We start from the raw sequence: 21,083 nt of genomic DNA, 5'->3' as shown, positions 1-21,083 counted from the left end.
CAAATAAAGTCTTAACAACAATTTATAAAGAACATAGTATACACAGTTTTATTTTTACTTCATATACATAGCAACACGAATTTACTAAAATCTTTCTTTGTATTGCTCGAATCCAAAACTTAAAATAAGATCAAGTATGATTCTATTTATTCTATCACAATCCATCATATACTATTTAAATAAGTCAAAGATTTTACTTTCACCTATAATCTTTCAGGGTAAACTTGTCTTTTTCATGTCATATCTCCTAGTTGTAATAATATTTAATATTTTAAATTACTTCTATGCAGATTATATACCTCAGACATAATATAACTAGAGATAATAATTTTATATATTTGCATTTATTTAACTTAATTTTTTTGTATTATAAATATTAATTTAAGAAATAAAAACCTGAATATTTTTGGCACTTTCCAACTTCTTGCCTTTTAAGTGACACATAATGTCGAATATTTATATTTTTAACCCTCCCCCCTTTCCCCCACTAACACCACCTTCTCCTCCGGCGATCTCATTTTCTTTCTCTAAAACTTTCTCTCTCTAATTTTTTTTTGTAAAAAAGTCTGAAACTTTATCTTTCAAGAGCTCAAATTATGAACTAGATCCTAAATATTTTGCTGAAATATCAACTGGGTCATAGTTAGTTTTTTGTGTTCTTTACTAAAAAGTTGCAGAGAAGCTGCATTGTTAGCGGTGAGTAGATTTTTTTTTTCTTCCGTTACAGTTTTCTTTGAAGATGAGGATGATGGTGTCAATGGGTGTTTAAAAAAATATTCTTTTTTTTGGTTGTTGTTCCCATTTAGCTTGGATTTTTGTGATTGTTTTAATTTTGTTTTCATTTGAATTTTTTCCTCTTTTTTTGCTTCATGAACTTGTCATTTACCTCATTTTCTGTCGGTGGGGTTATCTCAATTTCAGTTTCAATCCCCATTTTTGGGGTTTCATTGGTTTTTTGTAGACAAATTTTAGTTCTTTTTTTCTTGTAAGTTCAGTAGCTCATTTGTTTCAAGATTTGATTTTTATGGTTTTTTGAAAGTAATGAGAGATTGTAGTATGTCTACTTTTTTCAGGGTATGGATTTTCTTGATGAATTTCTGAACTTTTTGCTGATTTTGTGTAGTTGATTGTATTTGCAGAAAAGGGGGTGTGATTGTTTTAATCTTGAGGTTTAATGTATATTGCTTCTAGCAAAAAAAAGATCATATTTTAGCAGTGCCGATTGCTTTGTATAATGATTATTCTGGATTTGGTATTCATCTTGTTAAAATATGAAAATGTGTGATATTCATGTTTAGTTTTTATTGTTTATGGTAGTGTGTCATTATCTATAACCACCACTTTTGCCTATTTTATGTCATCTGGGGTCATTTTGTGCCCTATAATTGGCTTTGTTATGGAAATGCAATCATCAGTATTTGATCTGAATAAATATTCCTTAGTATATACATATCATTTTGATATTTCTCAGTGAGCTTATGATTTTAGCTGTTTGGAAGTTTTCAGGTACCAGATTCTTGTATTTATGTGTTTTTTCCTTTATGTATGTTTTCTTGTACAAAATTTGGTTACCTTCTTATCTCCCTCTACTCCTGTTAATCTGTTTTCCTCCTTTTGTGCTTAATTCTTTGCCTAATTCTCGTCACATTGCAGTTACATGCAAGTATATCCCGAGTTGTGGCGTTTGAAATGATTTGAAATGTTTTTCCTTGAGCTGAGGGTCTATTGGAAACAACCTCTCTACCTTCCAAGGTAGGGGTAAGGTGTGCGTACACACAACTCTCCCCCGAGTTCACTTGTGGGATTACACTAGGTATGTTGTTGTTGTTGTAAGGAGGAAATAGAGTTCCCTTTGTAAGTTAGTCTAAATTTTTCAGGTATAGCAACATTTCTTATGTGTTCTCTGAGCTAATGGCAGGGCACAATCGTGTATATTGCTTCTTCTCAGTAAATTAGGAGGACAATTTCTGGACATAGCGTATATTTTCGTTGTGTTGTAGTTTTATGCATTATCTACCACCACCTGAAGCTTGAGGTCTAATGTGACTTCCTGTTGTATCTCCTGTCAAGTGTTGTGAACTTTTGATGCATTTTTGTGCTTTTAAGTTATGAATGTTCTCTTTTTCCTTCTTTTATAATTCATTAACTTAATTCAGTTGATATTTTCCTTGTCCAACAGTCTACAATGGATCGGAGGAGTTGGCCCTGGAAGAAGAAATCATCAGATAAGACAGCAAGTGAGAAACCTGTAGCTCTTACAGTGGAATCAGCATCTGCCCCTTCAGATTCAACTGAATCTAAGGTTGAACAGGTGAGTTAGTTGATATCTATACAATTAGAAAGAATTAAATACAAGTCAATTTCTTCTTCTTTTTCCTTCTGCTGCCTCCTTGACTAGGAATTCCGTTTTCTTCTTATTCTTTGTGGTCACCATAGCTATTTGATTGTCTAGCTGGAGTTCTTCATATCTTTTCCTTCAGACAATCTGTCAATATTTTTGCATCTACAACAAGGCTTTCATGTTGACCTTTAATCTACGAGGACTTGTCTAAAAAAATTGCTGCTTTATTTGGTCGATACTAGCAAAGAACTACTACAATTGTCTAAATTCTGAGGCTGATAGCTTTTGATGGATGCTGGTCTTAAAATTAACCTGACAAATTATACGTCCTAGTTTAGTTCTGAAATTTCGTTTGCTTCTACATTACAATCTTATTGGTGCTAGAAAGAAGACATAGTTTTCAGTCTGGTAAATGAATCTCGAATTGTTTTGACGATTATACATTGTGAGAAATCTTCATTCAATATGTCTTGTCTTGGTGATTTATGTTTTGGTTTCCGTTGTATTTCAGAGTAAACAGGAAATCAAGAAACCGAAGTATGTGCAAATTTCTGTTGAATCTTATTCACATTTGACTGGACTGGAGGATCAAGTTAAGTCTCTCGAGGAACAAGTGAATGGCTTAGAGGATGAAGTCAAGGATTTGAATGAAAAGTTGTCTGCTGCACAGTCAGAAATGACTAATAAGGAGAACCTGGTGAAACAGCATGCTAAAGTTGCTGAAGAAGCTGTCTCAGGTGATGTTCCTTATTGACTTATGTTTTTCTTGCAATAAGTGTTCTGTAACTTAGTATTGAGTTATTTTCTTGACATCTCTTTGGACAGGTTGGGAGAAGGCTGAGTCAGAAGCCGCAACACTGAAAAATCACCTGGAATCCGTCACTCTTTTGAAGCTTACTGCTGAAGACAGGGCATCACATTTAGATGGTGCACTGAAGGAGTGCATGCGGCAGATACGTAATTTGAAAGAAGAGCATGAACAGAAGCTGCATGATGTAATTCAGAATAAAGCCAAACAGTTTGACAAAATGAGGCATGAGTTTGAAGCAAAGATAGCTAACTTGGACCAACAGTTACTCAGGTCTGCAGCAGAAAATTCTGCACTCTCAAGGTCTTTGCAGGAGCGTTCTAGCATGGTGATACAGCTCAGTGAAGAAAAATCCCAAGCTGAAGCAGAAATAGAGATGTTGAAGAGCAATATCGAGTCATGTGAAAGGGAGATAAATTCTCTGAAATATGAACTCCATATTAACTCAAAGGAACTAGAAATTCGTAACGAGGAGAAAAATATGAGTGTACGGTCTGCCGAAGTTGCAAATAAACAACACCTGGAGGGAGTGAAGAAAATTGCAAAATTGGAAGCAGAGTGTCAGAGATTACGTGGTCTTGTCCGGAAGAAGTTGCCTGGGCCTGCAGCCTTGGCCCAAATGAAGCTTGAGGTTGAGAGTTTGGGTAGAGATTATGGGGACAGCCGAGTAAAGAAATCCCAAGGAAGGCCTTCTAGTCCACAGTTTTCCAGTTTGCCAGATTTTTCATTTGATAGTGTGCAGAAGTTCCATAAAGAGAATGAGCAATTAATGGAACGCCTTTTGGCAATGGAGGAGGAAACAAAGATGTTGAAAGAAGCTTTGGCACACCGGAACAGTGAATTACAAGCGTCCAGGAGTATTTGTGCAAAGACGTCCAGCAAGCTTCAGAGTTTGGAAGCACAGCTGCAAGCAAATGTTGAACAGAAAAGCCCACAAAAGTCCACCATTCGACGACAGCCTTCTGAGGGTTCCTTTAGCCATGAAGCAAATCATCTTCCAAGATTGGCTTCCATGTCTGAAGATGGAAATGACGATAATGTTAGTTGTGCTAGCTCTTGGACAACAGCATTAATGTCTGATCTCTCCCATGTCAAGAAGGAGAAGAACTTTGACAGTCCACATAAATCTGAAAGTGCAAGCCACCTGGATCTCATGGATGACTTTTTGGAGATGGAGAAATTAGCTTATCAGTCCAGTGACACAAATGGAGCAGTTTCAAGTCCAGATATTCCAAATAATGCAAGACCCGAAACTACAAAAGTTGACACCTCCATGTATGTCACCACAAGCCCAGATTCTCAGCTGAAAGAACATAATGAGACAAGTGTATCAGGAGATCAAGCATCTCGCAACGAGGAAGTATCATCACAAAGTCATCAACCTCTTTCAGATACATCCATATCCATGAAGCTCCAATCAAGAATTTCAACTGTTTTGGAGTCTTTGTCAAAGGAAGCTGACATTCAAAGAATTCAAGAGGATCTCAGAGAGATTGTGCAGGAAATGCGCAACTCCTTGATACCGCAATCAACTAAGAGCATTGTTGAGATAACTCTTTCCTCGAAGACTGCTACTGAATCTCAGCCCTCTCTTGATGATGGCGAGGCAAATTTAGAAAAGGAAATTCCTGTCTCAGAAGATAGTAAGTCATGCAATGAGTCTATCCATGGTATTAGCAAAGAATTAGCAGATGCTATGTCTCAAATTCATGACTTTGTACTCTTTCTGGGCAAAGAAGCAAAGGCTATCCAGGGAACAGCTCCTGATGGAAGTGGAATCAATGAAAAATTAGATGATTTTTCGGCCACTTATGTTGAGGTAATAAGCAACAGGTTGAGTATGGTGAATTTTGTCCTTGATCTCTCTCATGTGCTGAGTAATGCGAGCCAACTACACTTCAATATACTTGGTTACAAGAATTCTGAAACAGAAATAAGTACTTCTGATTGCATAGACAAGGTTGCTTTACCAGAAAATAAAGATCTTCAGCACTCGGGAGAGGTATATGCAAATGGTTGCGCTCATTTTTCTGATTCTACTTCTGATCCAGACATTCCTCATGAAGGAAGTCTTGTTCCTACTTCAGAGTCAACATCAACCTCTTTGAAGTGCTCGTTGGAGGAGGTTGAACAATTGAAATTAGAGAAAGAAAATATGGCTCTTGATCTTGCTAGATACTCTGAGAACCTGGAGAGCACCAAATCCCAGTTGACTGAAACCGAGCAACTTCTTGCAGAGGTTAAGTCACAATTGGTATCTGCTCAAAAGGCAAACAGTTTGGCTGAAACTCAGCTCAAATGCATGGCAGAGTCATATAACTCACTTGAAACTCGGACTGAGGAGTTGCAAACTGAAGTCAACCATCTTCAGGCCAAGATAGAAAGTCTTGATAATGAGCTTCAAGAGGAAAAGAAGAATCACCAGGATACTTTAGCTAGTTGCAAGGATCTCGAAGAGCAACTTCAAAGGTTAGTCGTTTTTGTTCCACATTGGCCTGTAATTATAAAAATTTGACTGTCAGATCTTATAATCCAAATTTAGTTTTTAAGTTATCACATTGTGCTTTTCCCTATGGAGTGATTTTATTTTAGTGTGAAAGTAGCTACTGATATCTCAAATACTTGAAGTTTTCGTGTATCAATGAATTTTGCTCAAACCCCCTAATCTTTGGATGAAAAAGAGTCGGAGAGTTTTTCTTTGACCATGGTTGTCTTATATTTTGAATTATTAACTTTTAGTACTTATTTTACTTTTTATGTAGTTTCATTAAAATTTTATTTCAGAAGACTTGAAGATTCTATGTCTGAATTCGCGTAGAAAATAAAGTTTTGTGAGTCTCATACTCCGGACCCACCCACATAAAATGAAACAGAGAGGGTTACATGAAAGGAAAAGGAAAAAAAAATATGTTTCTATGTGATTTCAATAATTCATAGCTGATCCGTTGTGAGAGTCTCTTGTGAGTTTTCACCCTGATTAAGATTCCTCAGTTACTTGGGGTTTGCTGTCTATATAAATCTTTCGGGAACAACCTCTTTAATTCTCACAAGGTAAGGGTAAGGGTAAGGTCTGTGTACACTCTACCCTCTACCCTCTGGCATTACACTGGGTATGTTATTATTTGCTGTCTATAAAAAGGTGTAGGACTAGACTGCTTGTTACTCACTGCTCTGTTCACCAGCATTGCTTGCAACTGATATGTCGATTTAAGATTACGTTAAGTGGCACTTAAACTGTATTTAATTCAATTTCCTGTTTGAATCAGGATGGAGAGTGCTGCTGATCTTGATGCCAAGACTAACCAGGTAGCTTTCTTGCACCCTAATAAGTGATTAATCTAATCCATTGTAGTGGTGTATTTGATGCAGTAGTTTACAGTACTAAATTTAGTCGGAAAAAGATTGTTCTTCTCATTGGTTGTCCGAACTTTTGATCTAATTTCAGTTAACTCGATAAAAGACTATAGAATTCAGTGATAGTGATGCTATGCAACAATTGACTTTGAAATAGAATTTGCCTCTATAATTGGTGTTTAATCGTTGCTAGCAAGTAGATTTTCTTTGTTTTGCTCCATTTCTCTAAGTTTTGTTTCAGTGATAGACGTTCCAATGCATATGAAAAGGTTTGCAAATTATACATTTATAATGTAAGCAAATGTTACAAAAATATGATATCTAGATGACTTTTGAGTCTCACTATGCGTTCAGAACTCAAAAAATCATGTATAACCTTGCATTGAAAGACTATTGCTAAATCAATTACTTGATCTCTTTTTATGGTGGAGGCCATCATTTAAATAGTAAAAGAACAATTTTCTTTTATCTATGCATTGTCTAATTAGTGAACCTCGAATTAGATTGAAGACCATAATAATAAATTGACATAGGTTTTAGTAAACTTGGAGTTTCGTAAGGTCTTTGTACAATTGAATCCCAAGTTCCTAATTTCTGGTTTGCAGTCCACTCCCCTGAACCCCTCTATCGTCTTACTCCCTCCGTCCCAAAATAAGTGATGTTTTAGCTCATTTCACGCCCATTACGAAAAAACAATAAATATGAGGTATAGTATACTCCTTATTGTCTTACTCCCTCCGTCCCAAAATAAGTGATGTTTTAGCTCATTTCACGCCCATTACGAAAAAACAATAAATATGAGGTATAGTGTACTAAGTTACCCCTATTTATTGGATGTTTCTTGAGAATGAGCACTATTGAGAAGAACTAGTTCTTTAATATAAGGGTTTTGTTGGATTTAAGTAGTACTATTTTTTTTTCTTGAATTCCTAAGGGGACACTTATTTTGTGACTTGGGGAGTATTTTAGTGGATAAACTCCACTTTTTGATTGCAAATTAGCTTATCAATGATAGATTAACCTATACCACATAAATTTCAGGTCTCACCGAACTTTTATGTTAATTATATGAGTAACTGAATTAAGTTGGTATAAATGATTTGGTGTTAAGATCCTTTTGATAACTCAATGACTGTTCGTTTCTAACGAAGACAATCTGTTAATTTTCTCCAGGAGAAAGACTTAACAGCTGCAGCAGAGAAGCTAGCTGAGTGTCAAGAAACCATATTTCTTCTCGGGAAACAGTTGAACTCTTTGCGTCCTCAGACGGAGTTTATGGGGTCTCCGTACATCGATAGAAGTTCAAAAGGGGAGGGCTTTCGGGAAGAATCGACAACCACTAGCATGAACATCCATGACAATGATTTAGCTGAGATGGACAGCGCCAGTTCTGTAAAAGCAACTTGTGAGTCCCCTGTGGATATATATAATGTGTCATACAGTCCCTCGGACACTGAAGTAAACAATCCATTGAGATCACCAATCAGCTCAAAGTCTCCTAAACACCGGTCTACAAAGTCTGGCTCTTCGTCATCTGCTGGCCCTACACCTGAAAAACAATCTCGTGGTTTCAGCCGATTCTTTTCTTCTAAGGGAAAGACCGGATCTTAGCGTGCAGCTTGCACCTTGCAGGCTTTGTATGCCATTAATAAAAGATTCGAAAGGCACGGACAGGTTGACTTGACTACTGTAGATAATGAGGTACACAACCTTGTCAATTTACTTCATTGCAAGGTATTTCACACTTTGGAAATACCCCTATTTTGGCCTTGTTGAGGCTCATCAAAGGTTATACAAGAAAAATCATTTCTCTGGTTCATCATTAGCAGCTTTTGTGTTTATTTTCATTTTTTTTTGTTAATTTTGTGTAGTGAAGTTCTGAAAATGTTTGTACACATTAGCTCCTTGAAATTACACAATGAAGAAGCCATTTTGTATGTTTTTCTAGTATGAAAAGATGTTTTGTGATTACTATAAAATAATAGTTGTACTGTATTGTATATGATTTATATACCTTTGTGGAAAGGCTTTGCTTCTCCTCACCAGACATCACTTTACGCCATGTAATGGTCAAATACATCACTTTCTGATTCTGTATCGACTGTTTGTCTGGAAACGGACAACGACTCGTACTCTTTTTCTGGACTGTGACACTTTTTGTCTATCTATGGGCTCTTAATGCAAGGCTTTGATTTAGACTTGGACCATCACATATTTGTCTCTACTAAGGCTTTGATTTAGACTTTATCATGGTTTTAGCCCGTCAAATTAGGAAACTAGTTAGGCCCTTTTAGCGATGATGCCTCAAGGCACTTCGGGCATGTTTGCTTGAAGTTTGAGACAAAAATAATTGAATTTTAGTTAGTCACATTTATGGGGTGAAATTTAGAATGAATGATGACAAAATCAACAGCATAGGCTGGAAAACATCAGGCTTCCTCCATTGATGGAGGTTTGAAGCTCACGAGAGAATATTCAGAGAGAGAAAGTGGAAAGATATTATTGAGAATCAAAACTGAAAATAAACAATACAGGATATTGTGTATATATATACACATTGTTCAACTAACCAACTTGATCTGACACAATAACAAACTTAACCAACTGATTTTGTGAACTCAACTAATTCTATGAACTCTAAAGCTAAATGTGATGAATTAAACTAATTACAAACTAATTGAAACTGATTGTAATCTCATCACCCCCCCCCCCCTCAAGTTGGAGGTGAGCTAAACACAGACAACTTGCCCAAAAGTGTAGCATGCTTAACACCAGTTAAGGCTTTGGTGAAAACATCTGCCAATTGAGAGCTTGTAAGAATGTGTCGAAGTGTGATCAGGCCTTGTTGGAGCTTGGTTCTGACAAAGTGACAGTTGACCTCTATGTGTTTAGTTCTCTCATGAAAAACTGGGTTCTTAGCTATGTGGACTGCTGCCTGACTATCACAGAAAACAGGTATAGGCAAGGAACATTGCACTGTCATCTCATCAAGCAACCTTTCAAGCCATATCAATTCACCCACCACTTGTCTCACAGCTCTGTACTCAGCTTCTGCAGAAGATAAAGAGACTGTGGCTTGTTTCTTGGACTTCCAACTAATGGGACTATTACCCATGAGGACCAGGTAACCACTAACTGACTTCCTTGAATCAGGACAAGTAGCCCAATCGGAATCACAAAAAGCATTGACAGTGAGGTCAGGTTTAGTGGAAACAAAAACTCCTAAAGTAGGATCTTGTTTGAGATATCTTAGGACATGGTAAGCAACCTTCAAATGAGGTTCTCTGGGTGACTGCATGAACTGGCTGAGGTGCTGGACACTATATGCTATATCCATTTTTATGTTGGAGAGAAAATTGAGCTTGCCGACCAACTTTCGATAGTGAGTAGGATCCAATAATAACGTACCTTCTGTGGCTTTTAGTTTTTCAACAGGATCAAGTGGTGAAGTAGTGGTCTTGCAGTCAAGTAAATCAAACTCCTTCAGGAGGTCAAGAGTAAACTTTCTTTGTGAAATGAGGACACCATCAGGTCTATATAGCATTTCCAATCCCAAAAAATAATGTAGTTTCCCCAAGTCCTCTATTCTAAACTGATCATGTAAGAAAGCCTTCAAAGAGGCAATTTCCTCAAAGTCAGTCCCAGTCAAGATGATATCGTCAACATATACAGCAACAAATACTAGTGAGCACCCTTTCTTCTTATAAAACAGTGAATAGTCACTGTTTGAATGAGTGTACCCCTTTGAGCAGAGGCTGCTAGCTAATTTGTCATACCACTGCCTGCTAGCTTGTTTCAACCCATACAATGACTTCTTCAATCTGCAAACCATGTCTTTACCATCTATTGCAAGTCCTTGTGGCAATGTCATGAAGACCTCCTCATTCAAGTCACCATGAAGGAAGGCATTATTAACATCTAACTGATACAAGTCCCAACCTTTCTTAACAGCTAAGGAAATAAGAGTCCTTACAATAGTCATTTTCACTACAGGTGAAAAGGTCTTATTGTAGTCTATGCCAGCCTGTTGTGTGTACCCTTTCACTACCAATCTTGCCTTGAATCTCTTTATACTTCCATCTGCCTTGTATTAATTTTATACACCCATCTGCACCCAATGGCATGCTTGCCGTTAGGCAAAGGGACCAGATCCCATGTGTCATTTCAATACAAAACATTAAATTCTTGTGTCATTGCCATTTGCCATGCAGTGTTTAGGATTGCTTCTTCGTGAGAGGAAGGTTCACTGTCATGTGAAATGGTATGAACTAGCTGCTGACTCTTGGGACATAGGGAGGTTAAACAGACATTGTCATGATTAGACATAAATGAGGTGAGAGAATGTAGTGGAGCAGAGGTATCAGTGTTAGAAGTGGAAGGATGCAGTTTATGCAAGGTGTAGTTGTATTCTTTTAGGTAGGTGGGAGTGTGAATGGACCTGGTTGTCCTTTTAGGTTCTTGTGGAGCAGTACTATGTGAGAGTGTGGGAGCAATTTCAGGCTGTGTACATGGATTCAGTGTAGTTTCAGTATCATTATTATTAGTGGGCACATGATCATGAGTAACTTTTAGTGATGCATGAGAATTCAACACTTCATCATGAACAAAAGTATTATTTGTACTAGGTACACTGGGCAATTTATCAGAATGATGGACAAGTGAATTTATGACAGAATTAAAACTTGAATTGATAGGAGCAGTAACACAAGGAAAAATAGTTTCATGAAAAAGAACATCCCTAGATACATGAATTCTTTTGGTAGCCAAGTCTAGGACCTTGTAACCTTTTGTATTGTAGGGATATCTAACAAAAATGTGTGGTGTGGTTCTTGGTTCAAATTTATCCTTGTGGTTTTTCAAGGTGGTTGAAAAATAAAAGCATCCAAAGCTTCTAAGGTGGGAATAAGTTGGCCTTTTTTGATACAGTAACTCATATGGGGATTTGTTATGTAACAACTTTGTGGGCAGTCTATTGATGAGATATGTAGCAGTGAGGACACATTCTCCCCAATATCTTACAGGTAATTTTGATTGGAACAGGAGTGCCCTTGCTGTTTCAAAAAGATATTTATGTTTCCTTTCTACTACACCATTTTATTGAGGTGTATAAGGGCATGATTTTTGGTGTATGATGCCTTTTTCTTGGAAAAAACAAATTGTTTCTGCATTTGTGAACTCCAAGCCATTATCAGATCTGATGGCTTTAAGTTTAGTTTGGAATTGAGTTTCTATGAGAGTTACAAAAGCTTTTACAGTTTGTAATGCATTGTTTTTACACCTAAGTAATTGTGTCCAAGTAGACCTGCTATGATCATCTACCATAGTGAGGAAGTAATGATAACCATCATGAGTGGGCACATGATATGGTCCCCATAGGTCAATGTGAAGTAGTTTAAATACCTTGATGGTTGTGGTAGTGCTGTCAGGGAAGGGCATTCTGGTTTGTCTAGCCATAGGGCATATGGCACAAGTAAAAGGCTGTTTGTTTGAAAAATGTATTGGTATGGTAGAGATACCTCTCATCTATACAAAAAGCACATGTCCTAGTCTAGTATGCCACAAGAATTCACTACCTTGAGCATGAGTATGAACAAAATTAACAGCAAAAGAAGGAAAACTATTAACATACCTTGAATGAAAACCAACAGTACAAACTTCTTTATTAGAAACATGAGAACATTTTACATTGGATGGTGCTGAAGTTTGACATTCGGTCCTAGTTAAGACTTGCTTATTTTGAACTGAAGAAGGAACATGCTGGTAATTGGAAAAACAATCAGTAGAACAACAAATGACATGAGATAAATCACCAGAAGTTGGTCCACAGCTGTGGCATTTTGGACAGAAAAAGTACAGTCCATTCCTAGCTCTACCAAGTGCTAGAGGGCTCTTCAGAGAATGGCCCTGCAATAGACAAGAAAAGCTGTCAAAACTGACTGTTCCTTTAAGCTGGAGTGCCAAACAATGAACTGAAATTAAGTTGAATTTGAAACTAGGTATGAATAAAACTTTGTACAGAGTTAAAGTTGAACTCAAACAAACATCACCAATTTCAGTTACTTTGACCTTATATCCATTTGGTAAGGTGATCAAAGAGGGATAAGGTAGTGTCCTGAGGTTAGTGAGGGCATTTTTGGTGTAAGCATGTGATGTGATGCTCCTGAATCTATGATCCAAGAATTAGCAGCTAATCTAGCACATTTACATGACAAATTACCTATCTCAGTAATTGAAGAATAACAAGCCAATATACCTGTTAGGTTCACTGCTCCACTAAGCATATCTCCTGAGCCATCAGTCCCATTTATAGTCTGCAGAGATCCTAGGAGTTTGAGTAGCTGCTCATATGACCTTTGGACAGATTCACTGGCATTTGCTTTATTGACTCATCAGGTACCTCATTTCGATTTATGTCTTCCTCATAACTGTACACATTTGCTGCAGACCCTGAGCTTCTTCCTTTGGAAGGTCTAGAATTGGATGGGTAACCATGAAGGTTGTAACACCTATCCTTGGTATGTCCAGTACGTTTGCAAAAGTCGCAAAATAAATTTGATTTGTTACTAGTGCTAAAGTTGCCTCTGAAAACAGTGTTGGTGTTGGGATTGGAGCTGCTAGCGCCTCCTTTTGAGGAGGTGTAGCTGGTCCTAAAACCTTTGGATCCGGCAACAACATTAGATGAAACAGAGGCATTCAATGAAGTGGATACCAAAACAGTGTGATTGTAAGGCCTGACTTCCCTTTGTCTTTCCTCTTGTGATAATATGACAAAAGCTTGTGCCATGCTAGGCAATGTAAACATCATGAGAATGCTTCCTCTCACAACAGTGCACATTTCATTCAAGCCCATCAAAAAATGCACCAGTCTCCTATCCTGTTCAGCTTGGTGCATTTTGGCTTTACCACCACAAACACACACACAGCTACATTGAGAGTGAACATCAAGAGTGCTCATTTCCTCCCATAATTTCTTCATCTTCGTGTAATAACCAGTGACATCCAAAGTCCCTTGTACAAGATCATTGATCTCTTTTTGCAACTGATAGAGTTTACAACCATTAGTCTGGTCATATCTATCTTCTAGTTCATCCCAGAGTTCATTGGCATTGTTAACATACTGTAAACTGTCGCGCAGATCAGGTGATAGGGAATTAAGGATTTATGAAGTCACCATATCATCACACCTCTCCCACTGAATGAAAGAAGGATCTGCAGAAGCCGGCTTAACAACTTTGCCAGTGATGAAACCAGTCTTACTTTTAACAGATAGGGCCCTGAGAACAGCTCGTCTCTAAGATCTGTACCCAGTTCCGTAAAAAACAGCTGGTAATAATGTTGAACCTGTATTCTCAAAAGAATGCAAGTAGAGTGGACTACCGAAATCCAATTGAGCAGGAACAACAGGTGCATCTCTCATGGATGAAGATTGGAGAGTAATTGGAAACAATTCGAGAAGTGCAAAGTAAGAAGGAAACGAGAAAGAAGAACAAATAGCAGGGGAACAAAAAATCACAAAATCCCTAAATCATAATTGTGAAATCAAACTGAGAATCGAAGGATACGCAATACTCACGAAACAATGTGGATGCGGAAAGTAGAAATTATCCCCTGTGCTTTGATACCATGACAAAATCAACAACATAGGCTAGAAAACAGCAGGCTTCCTCCATTGATGGAGGTTTGAAGCTCACGAGAGAATATTCAGAGAGAGAGAAAGTGGAAAGATATTATTGAGAATCAAAACTGAAAATAAACAATACAGGGTATTGTGTATATATATACACATTGTTCAACTAACCAACTTGATCTGACACAATAACAAACTTAATCAACTGATTTTGTGAACTCAACTAATTCTATGAACTCTAAAGCTAAATGTGATGAATTAAACTAATTACAAACTAATTGAAACTAATTGTAATCTCATCAAATGACAACCATATGTGTCTGAATTAAAAACGGTTGAATTTCATCATGTGCTAGAAGTTCAGTCAAAAACGATTAAACTTTAGCTATATATATGTGTGTGTAAATTTTAGCCACATGCAACTTAATATGTCAAGACAAACTTGAAAAAGTGAAATAAGTCTATCATGAATCAATTCTAACTATCATATTTAAGAGACAAATCCTATTTGATATGAAATTGATGGATTTTGTGGTTTCCTATAAAAAGACACTTATTATATAGTAACTATTTTCACGTCAACTATACAAAATTAGTGATTGATTGGAACCAAAGAAAGATACCTTAAGCTTCTTTTTTTCCTTTGTTTCCTTTATTATTTGTGGATCTCTCAATCAATCAACTTCACTTAGTAAAGTAGTTGCATCTGTTTAAGTGATTAATCATTTATATTTACAAGCAAATAATATTGAAAGATTTGTTAATTAAAGATACTAATGCACTTCTTTTTTGTAATCACCAAAGTAATTAATATCCACCACTTAATTATTGTTAAGTGATGTATTCTTGCTTTCCCATAGTTCTTACTTACATTTATACCAAATCGGGCTCGGAGTTAAAAGGTTATGTATGAATTCAGCTAAACATAATAGCTTTAGTCTAAATTTTATATTTGCACAAAGAAATTCGTTAAGCATATACAAAAATTAAATAAAGAATTAATTTAGTAGTTAACACGATCAAGATGTCTCTATCCTAAAATTTAGAATTCATCAAGTTTAAATCTTCGTCCTGCAACCCACTCAAAACAATGTTCAAGTTCTTCAAACTCACGTGTCAGCTATTCAGTCACAAATTACTTAACTTTCTTACTATGATTTAATAATGTTAATGACCTCATTCAATCTTTTTCGCCTGTCGTATGTGTTTTGTTTGAATGCAACAAAACTATATAACAAAATTGAAAGGTACATATATGTTATTGTTACCTACCCTCCCAACATTAAGACCTTTGCTAAGTACTATCGAACGTTAAAAAACTTTAGAGAAGACTATGAAGCCACTTAGGTGTTGCTTCGAGTACTCCAACACACACATCCAATTTAAACATAGGGTCGGAGCCAAGATTTAATGCTTATAAGTTCGGGACGTTTGCCCTTTTACATTATTAGGTCATAAATTCATTAATTTATATATATTCTTAAGGTAAAATATAAACTTTGGATCAAAGTTATACATGTTCGACTGATCAATTTGTATCTCGAAGGCAAGCTCTGCTCTTGGTTGAACTTAAGTTTTCGTCTTGTTAAAATTTATATACTAGTAGAAAATGCAAAGAACCTATACTTTCAATTAAAAAATTAATTTTCATAACATTGGATTAAAATTGACTTAAATATAGCGATTTCGATAATAAGGACCAATATAACTAAATCTAACTTACTTATGACTAAGGCATGCTATTGTTGTTGTTGTACATACATCTTCCTATTTCGAGTAATAGTTCTAGTTTCAAGCTAATCGCTTTAATTAATTATTTAAAGCGGAAACTTAGTATATTTGACCATTTTCCCTTGTAGAAAGGTTCACGTGTAGGAAATGTGGCATCACCCGATACTTTTAGAGACTAAACTCCTGGCGTTAGTTAATACACTCAAACCTAACTCATTTTAATAACGGTAAAACTACATCTGACTCCAATTATTATTATTATTAGAGGGCAAATTTGACTTTTTTCCTTTAGAAACATAACATTATTTAAAGTGGTATAAACAAAAGAGTCAAGTTTATAGGTCTATATGTGTTATATCAATCAATCACTGTGACAATATTTGTATATATTGTTTAGCATCCAAAAAAAACAAAAGAAGGAAAAATTGAACCAAACATATGGGATATATAACAAGTGAAAAGGTGAAAGTAATAGAAGTCAACAAATACAGTATGAAAGCTAAGTTGCTACCAAGACTTTACATTTAATTGGGCATATTGGTGGCATCATATATACAGTAATTTATATATTTATATTTATAGAAAATTGATACGACAAGAATTAATTGAAGATATTACCATAATAAGAAGCTGAAAAAGATATGCATTAAAGATTTGGAATTAACTTGAAAAAGATAAATTGCATTCTTGAACAAATTAATAATGACGGAGTTGAGATTTTCAACGAGGGAGTTTAATTAAAATATGAAGAGCTAAGCATATAAAAAAATCTAAGAAAGTTCAACATCTACTATATATAGACGAGAGTTCATGCAGAATCAAATATAAATACATGACACAAGTCACGTCCAAATTTGTTACAATGTATAGTCGTGTTGAGTCTAACATTGTTGGGAATATGTGTATTACATGTTTATTTATATAGTCTTGAATAATCTTTCTTTCTCGTGAACTAGTTTTTGGAGGCTGAATTTGAACTAAAATAGAAGCGGAGCTAGAATTTGTAATTTATGAGTAATACATGATACCTTCCACGCAAAAAGACCGATCGATACACTTTGGTAATGGCCGATACACATTTGGACACATTGGCCAAAAATATTTATTTCTATTTTTTTAGTTGTGATGTATACTAAAAATACATATTTCAAAATAATTGTCAATTTAAACAATTAATAGAGAATTGATTGTTTTTCAACTTTATTTTTAACATTGATTATTCTAGAATTAAGAGGCACACAGATAGAATTAACGATGGATAATTGGCCTAATCCGAGTGGAATTGAGGACATTCATGATTGGTGCTGCTAATTAGTACTCATATATCTAATAATAAAATAATAATTATATTAGACATAATTAAGCAACTTGTATTTAATTATTTTAAGTGGTTTAGTAATTATCAGAACCTAATAATTAAACTATCTTTTTACAAAATTCAGAATTCATAAAGTTAAAAAAAAAATTATCTATAGAAAAATACTAGATATGTATTGATGATGTAGAGCTAAATATAATATAGTAAAATAATCGAGGCACGTTAAAACTTGAAACCACGAAATTAACCATTTGGTCATGGATGCCAACACAAGTAGTTATAATATGACCTTAATGTACTTATTATTATTATTAAACAAAATGTTTAAGTACAAAACATGTTTCTTTTTTTTATAATATGATCCATTTCTTCAGGTATACTTTCTCTTTTCATACAGATATATATGTCTTCACATTCTCATCATGATATATACAGCTAAAAAAATTGTTGTCTTTAAAGATATTATTATAAACTTCCAATTGTTTTAATTTTAATGGTCAACATGAATTAATTAAAAGGAGTTGGAACAACCACTACAGAAAAAATATGAATTACATGGGGATTTTCCTAGGGATTAGTATGAAAATTCGCAAGAAATTTATTTTCCTGCAAATTTTCATACTATTCCCCAGGAAAATCTCCATGTAATTCACTATTTTCTTGTAGTGATCAGTTATATTTACCATTAATATTTTTGTCTGTCCTTTTTTGTGCCAAGAAGCAAATAGAAAATATTAATTAATCTTTTTCTGCTAATCAAATTGAAGACAAACAGATATGGAACAAATTTTTTTATTTGGCAATAAGGAAAAAGAAATATTATTTCGTCGAATTGAAGCAAGAACAGATATATATGTCCTTAAAGTTATTTTTGATTATATAAAAAACGATAGATTCATTTTAAAAGTTTAAAATACAAAATTTGTCCAAATAGGTCAAATAAAATGATGTCAGATGTATTAGTTAATATATTAATTAATTATAAAACCATGGGATGTTCTTTTAGTGCACCATGGTTTATGTCCTATTTCCTCTTTTATTATTCCTTTTTTTTTCTCACTCGGAGTTTGGAATCTATACTGAGCCTCAATTAAATTTGAATCGCGCGCGCACTAAGTCCATTAGGGGATGTCGCTCCCAACATGGTTTTCTTCTTACCCAGGTTCAAATCCAAGACCTTTGATTAAGGATGGAGCAATCCCACCACCGCACCACAACCTAAGTATAATTCAAGTTGTTTACAGTACTTCTTTAAGTTGTTGAAACATAGTAACGTGTTTCAAAGATAAATGCAACAAGTAACCATATAGTTGTCAATGATTTATCTATAGAAAACATGCCTCGAACTTAATGAGTCAATTGTCATATGGAGGAAATTTTATAGGCAAATTAAGTTGTCACACTCTTTCGCTATTTAGTTAATTTTTAGGTGCATTTTGATAAATAATTGATAATAATTTTGATAGAAAAAACAAACACCTGATAATTCAAATACACAACTAAAAAAATGACACTTCAAATATCTTTTTTGACTATTATCTAATTTTTAAAATTATTGGAACGTAATGTTACTACGATTTTTTTAAATATCATTAGTCTTTTAAGTCTTTTTATATTCCATGTCGAAGCATATTACTTAAATTATTTTCTTTAGAATATAAGTTATATGTATCGTTAGTGTAACAACTTCTTATCGATATATACCTTCTTTAGAGTATAAGTTATATATATTGTTAATGTAAAAAACTTTTTATGAATAAACCTTCTTAAAATGTGATATCTTTAGTTATATTAAGCTTTTGGTTTGTTATAGTAAAAGAAAATAATCATTATTTACTATAAACAAAAATAATACTATAATACAAATTGTCTACTAGTAAATGTGATATCGGCCCAGGATTAACGGACCACATCCAATCCAACCCATATTGATGAAACAAAAAAAAATAAGGAAAAATTACTTAAATACACAACACTTCTTTAATTCTCAATATTTCCCTACTCTTTTACTAAAATACAAAAAGCCCTTATTTTTCCTCAATTCAACTTAACCGGATACTTTATTAGTTTAAGTATCCGTCTGTTATTAATTAAAGTATTCGCGCTGCTATATTATGCATCCACCCGTTAATTAAGTATCCGTGTTGCTAACAACTTAATAATTTAAGTATCTGTCCGTTATTAATTAAAGTATCCGCGCTGCTATATTATGCATATGCCTGTTAATTAAGTATCTGTGCTGCTAACAACTTAATAATTTAAGTATCCGCCCGTTATTAATTAAAGTATCCGCGCTGCTATATTAAGTATCCACACTGCTATATTATGTATCCGAAAAACACTAAAAAAAGGGATTTTTGGTAATTAATGAAAGAGTAGGGAAATGAAGTAATTTCTTTCTTATACTATGTCATTTGCCTAATTTTTACAAAAAATAAAGGGACAGGATTAAAGATATTACATAAGGGATACACATAAATGTATATAAAATACATTACGGGTTTAACTGAATCTCGTATTTTTCTTTACACATATATACACTACAAATAATAAGTTATTTACTCCGTGATTACCAAAGTGCAATATGATCAATGATACGGAAATATAATGATTGAACTCATTAAATTCAAATTATAACTCCGACTCTGATAAATATAATTTATCATACTAGCTAGTAGTATATATTATCTTTTGCTACACCATTTCACCATTTAAGGCCTCTGTAAGTCTTATCTATGTACACATAATTGATAATTTCACTCCAAGTGGACTCTGTAGAATTTCAGAGTCATTTGCTAATTCCATCTAGACATACATATATAGTCATTTTTATTTATATCTATATACATCTTACTTATACTACAGTAATATTTAGGAATTCACGTGAATAGGTATTTTTTATTTATTTTGTCAAGTAGTATATAAATGAATATATTTATTACTTAAAATATTTACACAAGCATAAATTTAGGCAAATGACACCCTCTGACACTCTAGAACACAAAATTCATGCTTTAATCATAAATAGTACACAAGACTTTTTAGTCTCGACATAATTTCAATTATTTTTTTGGTGTATAGTTTTAATTGTGCATAGATTTGTTTGATAGCATGCTAAAGTGTCACTATATCAAAAGACACGTTACTTTCATACTTCTCTATAATATCACAAAAAGTTGTGGCTGAGTGATGAATATTCATTCATTCTTAAGTAGATGTTTGGGGTTAGTTCAAATTCTAGGTAAGGAGTAGTCGTCCATAGTTTGGAGTATTTTACCCTTTAGAATGTTACAATACGAATCCAAATTAGTCGAACCTCAAAACAGATATGAGATATCAAATACAGTCTTGTAAATAACTATGTAGTGAAGTCTTGAGTTCGAGTTGCGTAAATTAGGAAAACTTCTAATAAGAAGCGTTTTCCCTTTCATAGACTCTAGTAATTTGAGCATCTGAATTATTGGACCAACAAATTCAAAATGCTATTTTTATGAAAGTTGAAATAACTTAACGTCTTCATTCCTAACTCATATTTATTTTTAGTTACTATACTTGATAACTTTAGCTCTACTCATATTTATTTCTAGTTACTATACTTGATAGCTTTAGCTACACTCATATTTTTTATATTTTAAAAGTATACTATTAGAATGGCAAGTCAAAGAAAACATTAATATGTAATAGCAATAGCAGTTGGCAATCATCAAAATCTCCTTGACCCCAAAAAATAAACGTATAAATAAAAACAACCTGTACATCTTAAGATCATTAAAAAATTTATTGGGATAGTCATCTTAAATGAGTACTATAGTATACGATCCGAATTTAATCGAAGATTTAATATAGGCTCCGGACAAACAAAAATAATAAACATAATAAAGTAGCACCAAATATTATATAACTT

The 21,083-nt window shown here is 34.3% G+C and overlaps 1 protein-coding gene across 2 annotated transcripts; it reads left to right on the top strand.

The window, feature by feature from the left end:
* Positions 1-488: 488 nt before the first annotated feature.
* LOC125854357 (filament-like plant protein 4) lies at positions 489-8,459 on the top strand. Of its 2 annotated transcripts, none has more exons than XM_049533878.1 (6): positions 489-696; positions 2,180-2,311; positions 2,853-3,078; positions 3,167-5,618; positions 6,416-6,455; positions 7,677-8,459. In XM_049533878.1, exons 2-6 carry the CDS (start codon positions 2,186-2,188, stop codon positions 8,112-8,114), a joined length of 3,282 nt encoding a protein of 1,093 aa, XP_049389835.1. In that variant the 5' UTR covers positions 489-696; positions 2,180-2,185; the 3' UTR covers positions 8,115-8,459. The 2 variants fall into 2 exon arrangements, with proteins under 2 accessions (XP_049389835.1, XP_049389836.1); XM_049533879.1 differs by lacking the exon at positions 489-696 and adding an exon at positions 1,428-1,506.
* Positions 8,460-21,083: the final 12,624 nt, after the last annotated feature.

Source organism: Solanum stenotomum, chromosome 2 (genome assembly GCF_019186545.1).
Source record: "Solanum stenotomum isolate F172 chromosome 2, ASM1918654v1, whole genome shotgun sequence".
Lineage (NCBI taxonomy): Eukaryota > Viridiplantae > Streptophyta > Magnoliopsida > Solanales > Solanaceae > Solanum > Solanum stenotomum.
This window is presented reverse-complemented; position numbering and strand designations above follow the sequence as displayed.